We start from the raw sequence: 15680 nt of genomic DNA, 5'->3' as shown, positions 1-15680 counted from the left end.
GAGACAGATGCAAACCAGCCTGCCTTCTGATCCTAGTTCGGACAGCTTCCTGTTCATTACAGTGAAGGCAAGGAAACATTACAGTGAAGCAGAGGAAACAGAACAAAGCTGTTTGACTGGGCAGAGGGTACTGTCCAGCCCTACATGACACTAGCTCTGTCCCTCTTCCCCAGGATGTGAAAGCCCAGCGCAGCCTGCCCCTCATTGGCTTTGAGGTGGGGCCTCCTGAGGCAGGGGAGCGGCCTGACAGGAGGCACGTCTTCAAGATCACACAGAGCCACCTAAGCTGGTACTTCAGCCCAGAGACAGAAGAACTCCAGCGGCGCTGGATGGCTGTGCTCGGCAGGGCGGGCCGTGGAGACACATTCTGCCCAGGGCCCACACTGTCCGAGGACAGGGAGACAGAGGAGACACCAGTGGCAGCCTCAGGAGCCACTGCTGAACCTCCTGAAGCCTCCCACACCCGAGACAAGACCTAGAGGGTTTGGGGGGAACTGGGAGTTCCTGCCCCACACTCCAGCTGCCCATGTTCAATTGGGGGCTCCAGCCCACTCCCAATGCAGTCAATACTTGAATTCCCATCAAGGGCACTTTCAATCCCGAATGCTGGGTCTTGGGTTTTTTTAATTCATCTTTTCACAAAATGTGGGCTTTTTAAAAAACGATTCCTACATTGATGTTAATTTTTTAAATCCCTGACCCCAGGGAGGGGGGGAGCTAATTGCTAGACTCACTTGAATTAGGCTGTTTCCTCCCAATATCCCACAGATCCTACTTCCACCCAGTTCCCTACAAAAGCTCCAGAGGCAGGAGACCTGGATTCAAGTGCCAGCTCTGCTAGTGACCCTGGGTCCCTAACCCACCCTTGTCTCCTCAGCCAGTGTCTTCACATGTATGACTTTACATGGGGTGGTGACTAGACCCTTCTTGCCTTTCCCACAGCTTATAGCTTCTACCTAGCCCCAAAGCAATCCAGTATTTTATCGTCCAGACCCATGGCAGGGCCACTGGGCAGGACGGGAATGGGAGGGGGGGAAGACAATGGATACTGTTTTTTAAAGAAAAATACAGTTTATTTCAGGCTTACAGTAACTTTCAGAGCACTGCTATGGTCCGTCCGTCTGCTTGTCCAAAGTCCCAGGCTACTAAGGGAGATGGGAGGGGGCAGAAACTATTCTCTTGCCGAACTCTGAAGGTCAGCTCTCAGAGCCTGATTCCAAGGTTAAGTCATGGATTAAACGAGAAGGTGTTCTGTTATTAAGGTCTTAAGCCTCGTCCCTGGACTGAGAACAACCCAACTTTCCCAAATTCACTACTTAAGTCCTTCAAACTCTCGAGAGTATTTAAGGGGGAAGCATTCCCAGGAGGATGCAAGCTCTGGGGAGGGTAAGAGTTGCTGTGTGGGAGGCTGAGGCGGGACACTGGGAGCCATCACACGGCTATCTATTCTCTTCCAAATGCACTATTCCCAATCCAGCCAACCTTCCACCTGCCTAGTTGCCACAAGTCTGGCTTCTAGTACAAGCACATCCACATTCACCGGCCATCTTCACAGTCACTGCACTAGGAGGCACTATGCTGGGAAACCTGGTCTCATCTCTTATATGGTACCTGAAGATTCAAGGGGCTGGAATGGGTCCCATCAACCCTACAACCAAAGACTCTAGGGCTTTTCTTCCCCTGAAGGGAAGGACGGGAACAAGGTAGGGATATGGTTACCAGGACAGAGGTGTACAGCCCCCCCCCCAAAAAAAAACAGCCCATATAAGTCTCTCTTAACACCTAACAAGGGCCCAAAACATTTACTGCCCTGCTCATTTCTTTCTCCGGACAATGGTCCAACCGTCCTCTACTATATCCTCTTCCTTAATAGTCTGGGGGTCTGGACCAGTGGGTTGAGGCTGGGAGCAGACCTCATCCATTGCAGCCCCATCATTTGCAGCTGTCACCTGGAAGGAAAATATAAAGAGACAGAACTAAGTACATTACCCAGGCTCTGCTCCCAACTTTCCCATGACCTTGGGAGCTGTCCTCCCTGAAAATACCACCACCATCCAGCGCATACAAGCACCATCACTTCCCCAAGAATCTAGCCACTCTCCAGAAACTTAATATTTGGGAAGCCCCCCACCCTAATGTACAGGTACCTCTTGCACCTCCATCTCTTCCACACTCCCCACATCATCCGCAACGGTCTCTTTGGTGGTCTTAAGTGGGGTAGCTGTGACTTTGCACTTTTTTTGGTTGATGTGAGCTGTCATCTCCTTCAGAGCAGACCCATTGCCCTTCTGGAAGTGCTGGAACATGGTCCGTAGCTGCTGGCTCACCTACCAAGGAAACATCAAACCAGCGTGCACTTTTCAGAAATCTACCACAAAACCAGCCTGTTTACAGCAGAGTAGAAAGGGGGTGGAATTTTCTGTGCTCTTTTCTCCCTAAGAAGTTCTGAGGAGCTGGGCACAGGGGTGGATGCATACGATGGGGAGACCTCTGAGGAAGGAGTTTGCCTTTGTTTGAGGTAGCCTGGTGAGACACTGTCAAAATCAAACAATAGCTGGTAGTGGTGGCGCATGTCTTTAATCCTAGCACTCAAGAGGCAGAGGCAAGCAGATCTCTCTGAGATCTAGGCCAGCTTGGCCTACATAGCAAGTTCCAGGCCAGCCAGAGCTACCATAGTGAGACCCTGTACCAAAAACTAAAGCAACAACAAAGTTCAGGGAAGTGACCACAATTCAAGGGGCTTGGGGGAGGGTGTAAAGCCTTGAATGAGGACGTCCTAGAAAAGAAGTTACTAGAATTAACCGAGTGGTACAGACCTGTAATCCCAGTACTTGGGAGGCTGAGGCCAGAAGGCTGCTATCAATTTGAGGCTACCCTGGGCTACATAGTACATTTCAGGCTGCCTGGGCTAGAAAATAAACACTGTCTCAAAAAAAAAAAAAAGAAAGAAAGAAAGAAAGAAAAGAAGATCCAAAATGAAAGATAATCTTCACCAGGTGAGCAGCATTAATCAGAATAGGGATGGGATTTGATCTGGCCCAGCTTGTGGGGTGTGGAGAAAATACCTGGGTGAGAATGATCTAAAAAGAGAAATAAAGGCAATGTTTGAAAATGCAATAGGGAATCTTGTCTATGCCTCAAGAAAACAACGGGCACAACCAAGAGTCTTGTGGCAGACAGACAGCAGGGAGAAAGAGCAGGCAGGGGCTGGCACTGTCTCCATGAGCTCACCTGGGGCAGACTTCCATCTTCCACAACTGTATCGAACTCATTGGTCATCAGCTCCCCAAGGAAATCTTCCACCTCTTCCAGCTCCATGTCAGCTAAACAGGAAAGGACAGGAGCCTTTAGCCAAAGACTAAGTTCATCTGCCTTGTCCACTATTTCCCAAAACCTGCCTGCTCTATCTGGTTGGTAGGTCCAGTGACTATTTGCTAAAACACCCTCTTTTTTATTCTAACTAACCTCAATTCAAAGTGACCTCGAGCAAGCTACTGCTCTCAGAGCCTCCAATCTCTCAATTTAGAGAGAGGCTAGCAAGGCTTCTAGGGGGGTCTGTTAGAAGGGCTTATTTAACACAATGCTTGGCACAAGGGGGATGAAATCCCTAAGATTAATTTGCAACACTTCAAAGCTGACGTATTGAAGAGTAGAGCCCCTTCACAACTGTGGATCTAACACAGGAGTCCAGAGACTGAAGGGCAATGGGTAAGAAGAAACAGATGTGAAGCTTCATTTTTTTTTCTTTTTTTTTTCTTTTTTTGGTGTTGGGGATCGACCCCAGGGTCTAGCACATGCTGAGCAAACAGCCCCTGAGCCACACCCTCACCTGGATGCACTACTTTTAAAAATGAAATAAACATAACCTTAATACCACCTTCAAACTTTGTGGCTCTGGCTAAGCCCCGTTCTGGCTAAGCCCCGTTCACTGGACCTCATCTTATGGGCCCATGCTATCCTTTCTAAATGAAAGACTAGCTTTCGCCTGGGGGGGGTGTGTGTGGGGGGGGTGTGGGTGTGGGTGTGTGTGTGTGTGTGTGTGTGTGTGTGTGTACACGCCTTTATCCCCTGCACTCAGGAGGCAGAGCAGGCAGATCGCTGTGAGTTTGAGGCTAGCCTGGTCTACAAAGTGTGTCCAGGACAGCCAGGGCTACACAGAGAAACCCTGTCTGGGGGGAGGGGGGAGGGAAAGAATAGCTTTCTTTTCCCTATATGCCTTCTCCCAGACATAACTCTTCCACACTTGTACTTTTACCTGCCACTCAAATCTATGTATTTCTTTATTATGTATACAATGTTCTGCTGCATGTACAGTGCACACCAGAAGAGGGCACCAGATCTCATTGTAGATGGTTGTGATCCACCATGTGGTTGCTGGGAATTGAACTCAGGACCTTTGGAAGAGCAGATGGTGCTCTTAACCTCTAAGCCACCTCTCCAGCCCTGCCCATTCAAATCTTATAGCCCCCAAATTTGTCTTCCATTCAGGCTAATTATATATCCAGATGTTAGACATGTGCCTCAAGTCCCCACATCCAAAGCCAGGTCTCGTATGCTGCCTCCCAAGCCAGCAGCTCATCCTTCCAAGTTTCCTCTATCTAATGAAAGGCTCCTAATCTACCCTGCCACTCAACATAAATCTGTTTCTTTTCTAAACCCCCTCTACGGACAAATAACTTTCTTTCGCCTGATCACTGACACTGTCCTATGTTAGACCATATTTTCTAGACCAAAACAACCTTCTCATACATTAGCATCAAACTCACTGTGCAGTACAGGGCTAGCCTGGAATTCCTCCTGGTGACTACCCCCTGCCTTTACCTCCCCAGTGCTAAGATGACAGGTATGAGTCACCATGCCTGATAAAGTGGCTCTGTGGATTGAGCCCAGGGCCTCTTACATGCTAGCTAACTGCTCTAGCAATTGAGCTACATCCCCAGCTACATTTTGCTGAGTTTTAAGGGAGGATATCCATAGAAAGCTGGTGGAAAACAAATCAAGTGTGATGACACGTACCTCTAATCCCTGCGCTGAGGAAAATGAGGCACGAGGAACATAAATCCCATGATAGCCTGGGCTATAAAAGGAAATACTGTCTCCAACTACTACTACCACTACCGCTAATAATAATAATAATAATAATAATAATAATAATAATAATAATAATAATAATAATAATAGCTGGAGGGGAAAAGCTTATGTAATTTGACTGCAGAAACCTTTTCTTCATTGAACAGCTAACTAGAAAAGTCTTCTATTGCTTGAATTTTACATACACTGGCCTAAAGGATATAATCAAAAGCATATAAGGCATTCTGTCACCCTTTAGGGTCACGGTGTCTTTGTACACGTACACATGTACGTACGTACGTACACACACACACACACACACACACACACACACACTGCACTCTCTACCACTCTTCCATCCCCTTACTACAATGCAGGGACCCTTTCAAAATATAACACTTATCTCCTCAACTCCTTTGAGTGTGTCCTTTATCATCTCTACCTAGGTCACCCCTTTTTCATTCCTTGCGACTCACCCCAATCACTACTCTTAAGAAGGTGACTTGCTGGCCTGTGGTGGGGCCACACACCTTTAATCCCAGCACTTGGGAGGCAGAGACAGATCTCTGAGTTTGAGGCCAACCTAATCAAGAAGGGGGGGGGAATGTTCTAGAACAGCCAAGGCCACACAGAGAAACCTTGTCTCAAAAAACCAAAAAGGCTTCTCTTCAGGCTCAGATAACAAGAATTCTGAGTACCTCTTTATCATAGCACTTACCCCTTTAACTATTTATTTACCTTTCTGCAGTCACTCACTGGACTGTAAATACTGAGATTTGACCCTGCCTAATGCCATCCTCAAAACTAGGATATCAATGGAGAATTTTACAAAAACAGCAGCATGAGATACCGACTGCTACTAGGCCCTCTTGTTCTCTTATGCGGTGATACTCCTCCTAGGCCCTCTGGTTCTTCCATGAGATAACTCCTCCCAGGCCCTCTTGTTTTTTCATGAGATAACTCCTCCTAGGCCCTCTGGTTCTTCCATGAGATAACTCCTCCCAGGCCCTCTTGTTTTTTCATGCGATAACTCCTCCTAGGCCCTCTTGTTTTTTCATGAGATAACTCCTCCTAGGCCCTCTTGTTTTTTCATGAGATAACTCCTCCTAGGCCCTCTTGTTCTTTCATGCGATAACTGCTCCTAGGCCCTCTTGTTCTCATATGCGATGCTCCTGCCAGGCCCTCTTGTTTTTTTCATGAGCTATTCCTAGTAGGTCCTGCATCACAGGCCCTGGCTACCTTTTACTTTATCAGAGGCACTGCTTTTAGGTTGGGTGGTGCCAGGGTTGGAGTCTAGGAACATGAGCTGGCCAGGAGTGCTCTACCACTGGGCTACAGCCCTCACCCAACAGTTTTTAAAATTGTGTTTACGTGTGTAGGGGGAGCACGAAGACATCTTAAATGAGCCAGGTCGCTCCTCCCATGTGGTCCCAGCTATCAAATTCGGATCGTTATGTCTGTTGGCCTTTCCCCCACGGAGCCATCTCCCCAGCCCCTGATGCAGCAATTTTAAGTCACATGACACGTACGGCTTGCCGAGTTCTGTTAGTCGGATCTTCTAGAAACTAAGAAGAGTGCCTCTCTAGAAGGCAAAATGTGCTCTCCAGGACTATGGCATTATTCAGTGTCACTGCCTACAAAGCACTCTAACCGCACGATTCTGATCCAAAAGAGTCACCATTCATTCCACACGAGAAAAGCGCGGGTTCTCCAGGACGAGGCTCCGCCACTCCACACCCCAATAGACAACATCATCTCCCACTCACTCACCATTGGCGATGAAGTAATCCTCCACTGCACCCCCGAGCCATTCGGCCTTCTCCTGGCTGTGCACGCCCCCAAAGCCATTCTCCACTGCGATCTGTGAACACAGGCCCAAGCCAAGCATGACAGCATGGAAACCGGAGTTGCGTGGCTGCCCTAGCCTGGGGGTCCGCCGCTAACACCGCCCAGCCATGGCTCTGGCGCCTCGCCTAGCCTACTCCTATTTGGTCCCATCTGTAATTGTAACCCCGCCGTGGCCTCACTCACCTGTAAAGCAGGCCAAGCTTCCAGCGCCGCGCGGACGCCAGCTCCGAAGAGCACCCGCACGTCTTCAGCTGCGCCCGCCATCATCCGTCTGAATCACGTGCCTCCCAGGAAGCCCAATCGCTCCGTGGATCACGCCAGACAAAACTAGCCAAAAGCCGATTCTCAGAACCCAGGCTCATTTTCTGCTGACCTGGCAACAAGACCAGAACAGTCGAAAATTCTGTCAGTGATCGATGCTATCACTTACCGCAGTAAATCCTAATAATTAAGGGAGAACCTGGAAACGTAGGAAACATGACCAAAAGAAAGAGGGACAGAGAGGGAGAGAAAGACCCCACATTTGAGAGCCTACATTTGAGAAGCTTAGCAGATAAAGGTAATTGCCACCATGCCTGAAGAACTGAGTTTTTTGAGACAGAGTTTCTCTGTGTAGCCTTGGCTGTCCTGGAACTCACTCTGTAGACCAGGCTGGGCTCGAACTCACAGAGATCTGCTTGCCTCTGCCTCCCAAGTGCTAGGATTAAAGGTGTGCACCCCCATGCCTGGCTCTATAAACAACTTTTGAAACAAAGATATGGTTGGTGTTTCCTGGAATAGACAGTACAGAACCGGTTGTAGTTAAGGTTACAGGTGAAGCCATAGCCCAATCCTTGAGATACAGAGATTTCATCAGAAACAAGAAGGAACCTCGTTTGTCTTTACTATATGATGGCTTTTAAGCCTAAGATGGATACAGGCTGGTTCATGAGAGCACACAGGTCAGAGGAGGCATACAAGGTCAAGGAAATAGAAGATATGGCTTCTTTCACTTTTCTTTTCTTTTTTTTTTACTTTATTAATTTATTCTTGTTACATCTCAATGGTTATCCCATCCCTTGTATCCTCCCATTCTTCCCTCCCTCCCATTCTCCCCCTTATTCCTCTCCCCTATGACTGTTCCTGAGGGGGATTACCTCCCCCTGTATATGCTCATAGGGTATCAAGTCTCTTCTTGGTAACCCGCTGTCCTTCCTCTGAGTGCAAGAAAGGGTACCAAAGGGCAAAAGAGTCCCATAGCTCCTGAGAAGGCGAAGCCCAGAACAAAGAGAACTGAGTGACTAGGAGTTAGACAGATTTCCTGGTAGGCAGGCAGGTAGAGAAAGAGTCTAATACACGGTAATAAAGATGATGAGCTTCCAGGACTGGGGAGATGGCTCAGCAATTAAGAGCACTCACTGGCTGCTCTTCTAGAGGACCCAGGTTCAATTCCCAGAACCCACATGGCAGCTCACAACTCCAGTTCCAGGGGGTCTGACACCCTCACACAGATAAATATTTAAGCAAACACCAATGTACATTAAAAAAAAATTTTTTTTAAAGATGAACTTCCAAGATAGAACCTTGCTTCTTCACTTTCCAACACGGCTGGCTTCCTCCTCACTCTCCTGACCCGAGACAAAAGCCTGACAGCTCAAAGGCCTTGCGGGCTTTTTTTTTTCCCCCTGCCAGTAAGTCCCCTGCTGATGAACCGGTTCAACAAGTTAGTGACAGGGTCAGGACATGCTGCACAACAGTGGTGGGCCAATCAGCCATCCTGTCTTTCTTCAAACTGACCAACCCTAAGTTAGGGGGAGGCTTAAACAGCAACAAGAAGAAGAGATCAAGGAGAAGCTGGGCTTCAGTTTCCACATCTGGTTTGCTCTGTGCTTCCTGTCATGTGGGTTTTCTCACCCCTACTAAAAAATGTCTCCACTAGGCTAGTTTGGTCTCCTGCACCTGAGGAATCCTTGACTGTTACCTGTTAAGTTTGAGATTTTTCTTGCTGTTTGTTTGTTTTTTGAGACAGGATTTCTCTGTGTAGCCTTGACTGTCCTAGACTCGATTTAAAGACCAGGCTGGCCTTGAACTCACAGAGATCTGCCTGCCTCTGCCTCCCAGAGTGCTGGGATTATAGGCGTGCGCCACCTCAGCCACCCCTGCTTTGTAATTCTTTAAATGGCAGATAAAACAAACCCAGTCAGGACCCGTACACTAACACAGCAGCTGTTGTTTCAGAAAAGCACAACCAATGATGACGTTCTCAAACACTGACCCAAAGTGTCCTGGCCAGAGCCAGCCACCCCAACTGGCGATGGCTCAGCCCCCATTGGACTTGGCTGCTTTATGAATGGCCATTGAAATGGCTCTGGTCTGGAAGCTTTGGCTACAGATAAATGAGGTTAAGGGATATGGGACTGCCAAGCTGCCAAGGTTCTCATTTGTCACCGACTCTGGTCAGTTCAGTGCCCCTGAAAATAGCAGTGGGTTCAGTAGCTTAGGTGTGCTCCTCGCCCCGGAGAGCTGGGTGGAGATGAACTTAGAGCAGGAAGATGTTATCAGAGGGGAGGGGCTGAGGCAAGAGAGCGGCTTCCAGGCAGAGGACTGGAATGCACATTTTAACAGAAGAACACACAAATAGACATGTTTTTCATTTATCTAGTATAGTGTGTGTGTGTGTGTGTGTGTGTGTGTGTGTGTGTGTGTTCTCTCCTTTCACAAAAATGGGTCCCACAATAGAACCCAGGTGGGTTCTCAGTCTTGTGGCAGCTGGCTCTACTCCCTGAGCCAGTCTCTCTCTCTCTCTCTCTCTCTCTCTCTCTCTCTCTCTCTCTCTCTCTCTCTCTCACACACACACACACACACACACACACACACACACACACACACACAATGTTTCTCTATATAGCCCTGGCTGTCCTTGAACTCACTCTGTAGACCAGTCTGGCCTCAACCTCAAAAACTTGCCTGCCTCTGCCTCCCAAGTGCTGGGATTAAAGGTGTGTGCCACCACTGACCTCCTCCTCCTCTTCCTCCTCCTCTTCCTCCACTCTTCTCCTCCTCTTCCTTCTTCCAAAAGCTTGCTATTGTAGACACAAAAACACTGTTCCCACATCAAAGACAAGAGATAGGTCATTCTTGAGTCATAAATGAGTGACCATGCGCAGGATTAAGGTTGTCCAGAAAGATATTTTCCTTTGTGGAGGCGATTAAATGACATTTTAGTAGTTATAGAACAAAGAAAAGTTTTTCAAAAGCATTTACTAAACCATTGATAGGGACCACAGGTATTGGGATGAGAAAAATCCTGCATAGGTTTCAGATACTATCTCTTTAAAAGACTTATTTATTTATTCTGTATAATGTGTTCTGTCTGCGTGTGTGCCTGCATGCCCGAAGAGGGCACTAGATTTCATAATAGATGCTTGTAAGCCACCATGTGGTTGCTGAGAATTGAACTCAGGACCTCTGGAAGAGCAACCAGTGCTCTTAAACACCTGATGACATTCTTAGCTTTTAAATTTGTGGATGCTCACTGCTGAGTATGTATTTTAAAGGTTTTGGTAGTCACAAGGCTTTTAGTTCAGACACAGGGAAGACAAGAAATGGTTTTCTTTTATTAAAAATTAATTTATTTTATGTACACTGGTGTTTTGACTGCATACATGTGTGAGGGTGACAGCTTCTCTGGAACTGGAGTTTCAGACAGTTGCGATCATCCATGTGATTGCTTGGGATTTAACACTGGCCTCTGGAAGAGCAGCCAGTGCTATTAACCACGGAGCCATCACTCCAGCCCCCAGGAATGGTTTTCTAAAGGGACTAAAAGTAGGTCAGGATGATTTGTCTCACTTGTAACATTTAACTCTCCATAATCACAAGGTTCAGTCTTGGCCTTGAAGGACCTTCCGTACAAATGTAGCTTTTGTTTTCTCTAGGCACTTCCGTGTCCACTGCGTAGCCTTGGCCAGTATGGCATGCTGACACTCCTGTCCTCTTACCCTCCTAAGCTTAAGACTAACCGTGCACCACCACACTTAGCAGAGATTATACATTTTCCTGAGGTTCACAAGACAAACCATATAGTACTCCACACTGCAGGGTTTAGTATGGTTTTTTGTTTTGTATGGTTGTTTTGTTGTTTGTTTTTTGTTTTTGTTTTTCAAGACAGGGTTTCTCTGTGTGTAGCCCTGGCTGCCCTGGACTCACTCTGTAGACCAGGATGGCTTCGAACTCACAGGGATTCACCTGCTAAGATTAAAGGCATGCGCCACCACACCTGGCTCTCTTATAGTTTTTGAGACAGGATTTCTCTGTGTAGCCCTGGCTGTACTGGACTCACTCTTTACACCAGGCTGGCCTCGAACTCACAGAGATCCACCTACCTCTGCCTCCCAAGAGTTGAGATTAAGTGCGTGTGCCACCACTGGCCAGTTTAGGAGGTTTTATAGGACTGAGGGCCGTTCATGGTTCTATCTACCTTGCCTTAGCATGTTGGGATCCTGGAGTTTGCTCCCCAGACAAGACAAGAAAAAAAAAACTGAAAGAATGCAAAGCAAAATTAAAAATTAGGAAGAGAAAGAAACATGTGAAATCCATATATTTGTGTAAATGTATACACTCCATTGTGCAGGAATGGGTCAGACAAAGAAAAAAACAAACAAAAAGCAAAGGGAAGTTGGAAAACACACTGAAATGAATCCTAGAAACAGAGCCTACCAAAACGTATGTGTTGTAGTTGAAGTACTTAGGGGCCACATTTTTACCATGAAACAAAAAAGTGCAAACCGGAAGTAGTTAGAAAGGGCCCATGGGGCAATACAGCCCACCACTGCCTCCAGGAACCTGAGGCCTTGTGTCCCACCTCAGGTAAAGGCAGACCTGCCTTCCCTGCCTGTCCACACTGCAGGGAAGAGCTTCAGGATGAGCCAGCATTATGAGGTGCACCCCGTGTTACTACATAATGGTTACGACATGATCCTTGTGATGGATGAGAAGCGAAGCATTTAGAGAAAGGGACACTCAAGAAAGAAAGAGTTTGTCCTGCTAAAAGAACACAGCAGTAAAATGGCTTTAATGACATTCTGCTATATCGGGAGATCAGTGCCTCTCTTAGCTGCCATCAGAGAAGCTTCCTCTTACAATAGGTGGGAACTAACAGAGACCCACAACTGGACAGTGTGCGGACAGCATCTTTGGATCACTCAGGGGTTTTTTTTGTTTTGTTTTGTTTTTTGTTTGTTTGCTCATTTGTTTTTCAAGACAGGCTTTCTCTGTGTAGCCTTGGCTGTCCTGGACTCACTTTGTAGACCAGGCTGGCCTTGAACTCACAGCGATCTGCCTCCCAGAGTGTTGGGACTTAAGGCATTCACCACCAAGGCCATCACAACATTGTCTTAAATGTGAAGTCTTCTTGGAACCTCTCACCAGAACCCCACAGAAGAGGAGGTGAAAACATTGTAAGAGCCAGAAGAGATGGGGGACATACAGGAAACGATCTTCTAAACACAGCAGGACCGATACACGTATGAAACCACAGAAACCGTGGCAGCATGCACAGGGCCTGCAGGAGTCTAAACCACATGGGGTTCCAGTGCTTACAGGGGAAGTAGATGCAAGACCCCATCCCCAATCCAGAGGATATCTCCAGTTAACTGCTCCAAAAGGGGAAAAAAAAAACCCTAGGTTTCTCACTGGGTATACAAACCACACTCTTAAGGGCAGGCTCGAACCCATACCCAGCAGTAGATAGCAGTTCCCAGCAGCCACATGGCAGCTCACAGCTGTCTGTAAGTCCAGTTCCAGAGGGTCCAGTGCCGTCCTCTGGCCTCCGCTGGCACCAGGCACTTACTCAGTGCGCATACATACACGTGAGCAAAACACTCGCACACATAAAATAAAATAAAACAACCTTTAAAACCACAGATTTCAGCTCTGAGTAGAACTCTGAGCAAGAGGTCAGGCTCCAGGGCTGCACTGAGTTACAATCTTCTCCTGCTACCGCGAGCGTGAGTAGAGCTGAGCGCCAGTCATATTTGCCGAGAGGAATTCATTTGCGACTTTGACAAGAACAGCTTCTGTGGAGTGATACAAAATGAGACTGGAGCCAGTTAAAGAGGAAATGGAGGGTGAAGAAGCAATATGACATAACCTGTAGTTGGAGAACTTTGCCTGTGAATGAAAGCAGGCAGTAGTGAGAGGAATTCACACAATTCAGAGAGGTTCTTCATCTTTTGAATTTTTTTTTTCTTGAGACAGGGTCTTATATTGCTCAGGCTGGTCTCAAAGTTGATAAGTAGTGGAGGATGACTTTGAACTCCTGATCCTCCTGTCTCTACCTTCCAAGGACTGGGATTACACTATGACCAGCTGGGGTCTTAACTGTGGGAGGCACTAGAGCATGTGCTGGTGGGCCCAAAAGGAGACACTGGTGATGCAGAGGACATTAAAGTACTAAGGGACCTAAATCTTTCAAAGATTAAGAAATAGACATGGAAGCCAGGGGTGGTGGCGCACACCTTTAATCCCAGCACTCGGGAGGCAGAAGGCAAGCGGATCGCTGTGAATTCTTACAGTCTTGCATCTACTTCCCCTGTAAGCACTGGAACCCCATGTGGTTTAGACTCCTGCAGACCCTGTGCATGCTGCCACGGTTTCTGTGATTTCATACGTGTATCGGTCCTGCTGTGTTTAGAAGATCGTTTCCTGTATGTCCCCCATCTCTTCTGGCTCTTACAATGTTTTCACCTCCTCTTCTGCGGGGTTCTGGTGAGAGGTTCCAAGAAGACTTCACATCTAAGACAATGTTGTGATGGCCTTGGTGGTGAATGCCTTAAGTCCCAACACTCTGGGAGGCAGATCGCTGTGAGTTCAAGGCCAGCCTGGTCTACAAAGTGAGTCCAGGACAGCCAAGGCTACACAGAGAAACCCTGTCTCAAAAAACAAAAACAAAAACAAAAACGGAGGAGGAGAAAGAGGAGAAGAAGAAGAAAAGAAAGAAAGGAAGAAAGAAAGAAAGGAAGGAAGGAAGAAAGACATGGAAGCCTGGCCTAGCAGCACACTCCTGTAATCCTTGCACCTAAGAGGCAGACTCAAGAGGGACAGAAGTTCAAGGATGCAGAAGCGGAGGGTGTAGTCTTTGACATGAAGTGGCACAGTTCTTTATGGGATAAGTCACAGAAAAAAGAAGTTACCTTGAAGAAATATCATAGATTAAGTGATGAGATAAGGAAATTCCCATCTGAATGTGTCTATTTGTTCCTGTTTGTATCATCTGAGACAAGATCTATGTTGCTCAGAATGGTAGGAACTCATTTTCCTTTTGCCTTGCCCTTGCAAGTGCTGGGATCATAGGCATGGGTCATAATACCTAGCTAAATGTGTCTATTTTCTATTTTATTATATTATTATTATTGTTGTTGTTGTTGTTGTTTCTTGAAACATGTTTTCTCTGTGTAACCCTGGCTGTCCTGGACCCACTTTGTAGACCAGGCTGACCTTGAACTCACAGAGATCGGCCTGCCTCTGCCCCCAAGTTCTGGGATTAAAGGTGTGTACCACCCCTGCTCGGCATGGCCTGCTCACTCTTAAAACTGGGGGATTCCACATAAGACTGTTGAACTATTGGAAGCTCTGAAGCACAGGCGGGGCTCCTGTGAGGGAACAAGTGGGTGGAGGGCATGGATTTGTCTGTCTGTGGTGTAAGTGTGGCGTGTGCGCCGCAGTTTCACTTGTTCCCACCGTCCCTACTGCTTCATCCTGTCTTAGGCTCACTTCACACACTGCCCAGCTTCATTTACCCATTTATTATTGGGGGGTTTCAAAACAGGGGTTCTCTGTGTAGCCTTAGCTGTCCCGGACTCACTTTGTACACACAAACACACACACATGCACATGTGCGTTCACAGGTGTACACACTGTTACATATTTTTAACACATGCTTTCATGACAGAGTAAACCTTCCCCTTCCAAAATGAAGAAATGGGAAGGGAGTATAATAAGAAAATATCAAACCACAGTAAGACAAAACCCAGCAGAGAAAACACCAAGTTTCTCTGCATCTGGTGTGCATCTGGTGTTGGGGATGGAAGCATCTGGTCTACTAAGGGCTTTGGGAGCGCTGCACGTTCTGCCCAGCCGCCTGAAGCATACATGTGTGGCCTTTCTCTTGAGCCAGCTCTACTCCGTGCCTGCGGGTTTCCTCAGCAGATGTTCCACAGTCCTGGCATCTCCAATATTTCATAGTCTCCATAGAAACCTAGGCTTTACCTTTGCCACTTTATACAGTGGCCACCCAGGGCCCCCTTGAAGGTAATTCTGAGTTACATTGCTTGGCCTCAGCGGTCTTCTGGAACCTTGAAACAAGCCTCCAATATTCCCTCACTTTTGTGTCTATCATGCCTATAAAAGTGACAAGTACCACATGGGTGGAGGTGCCAAGTTCTGCTGCTAGTTTGGGATAGAGCCTGTCCCACTTGGACCACAGTTACAGCAGCCTCTAGGCTGACCCTGGGCCACACATTCCTGTGTGGTTGTTTTCCAGCAGTGAAGCCCTTTGACAGCATTTGCTATTTCAATTTCACAAGAGTTTCACAAGATGGAGCTCCGGGGCATCTTTCTTAGTATCCTAGGACAAAGCAGGTTTCTCTCTTTCTCTCCCTCCCTCCCTCTCTGTCCGTGTGCGCGCACGAGTGTGTGTGTGTGTGTGTGTGTGTGTGTGTGTGTGTGTGTGTGCACACGCGCGTGCACGCACACAGGTACAAGAGTACAGGTCCCTCTGGAGT

General features: G+C 47.4%; 2 protein-coding genes across 3 annotated transcripts in view; one reads left to right on the top strand and one right to left on the bottom strand.

The window, feature by feature from the left end:
* Nucleotides 1–1740, top strand: part of FGD1 (FYVE, RhoGEF and PH domain containing 1) — a 43660-nt gene extending 41920 nt beyond the window's left edge. The window contains exon 18 of the mRNA XM_084790763.1: nt 174–1740. Coding sequence (XP_084646889.1) covers nt 174–479 — 306 coding nt within the window. The 3' untranslated portion in view covers nt 480–1740. The remainder of the gene's footprint in view (nt 1–173) is intronic.
* Nucleotides 1052–7228, bottom strand: TSR2 (TSR2 ribosome maturation factor). Of its 2 annotated transcripts, none has more exons than XM_084790764.1 (5): nt 7102–7228; nt 6841–6931; nt 3232–3323; nt 2148–2327; nt 1052–1949 (listed from the first exon to the last, which is right to left on the bottom strand). In XM_084790764.1, exons 1-5 carry the CDS (start codon nt 7183–7185, stop codon nt 1815–1817), a joined length of 582 nt encoding a protein of 193 aa, XP_084646890.1. In that variant the 5' UTR covers nt 7186–7228; the 3' UTR covers nt 1052–1814. The 2 variants fall into 2 exon arrangements, with proteins under 2 accessions (XP_084646890.1, XP_084646891.1); XM_084790765.1 differs by having other exon boundaries at nt 2157–2327.
* Between the last annotated feature and the right edge of the window lie 8452 nt (nt 7229–15680).

Source organism: Acomys minous (assembly GCF_964271855.1).
Source record: "Acomys minous genome assembly, chromosome: 7".
NCBI lineage: Eukaryota > Metazoa > Chordata > Mammalia > Rodentia > Muridae > Acomys > Acomys minous.
Note: the sequence above shows the minus strand (reverse complement) of the source record. Positions and strands in the feature narration are given on the sequence as shown.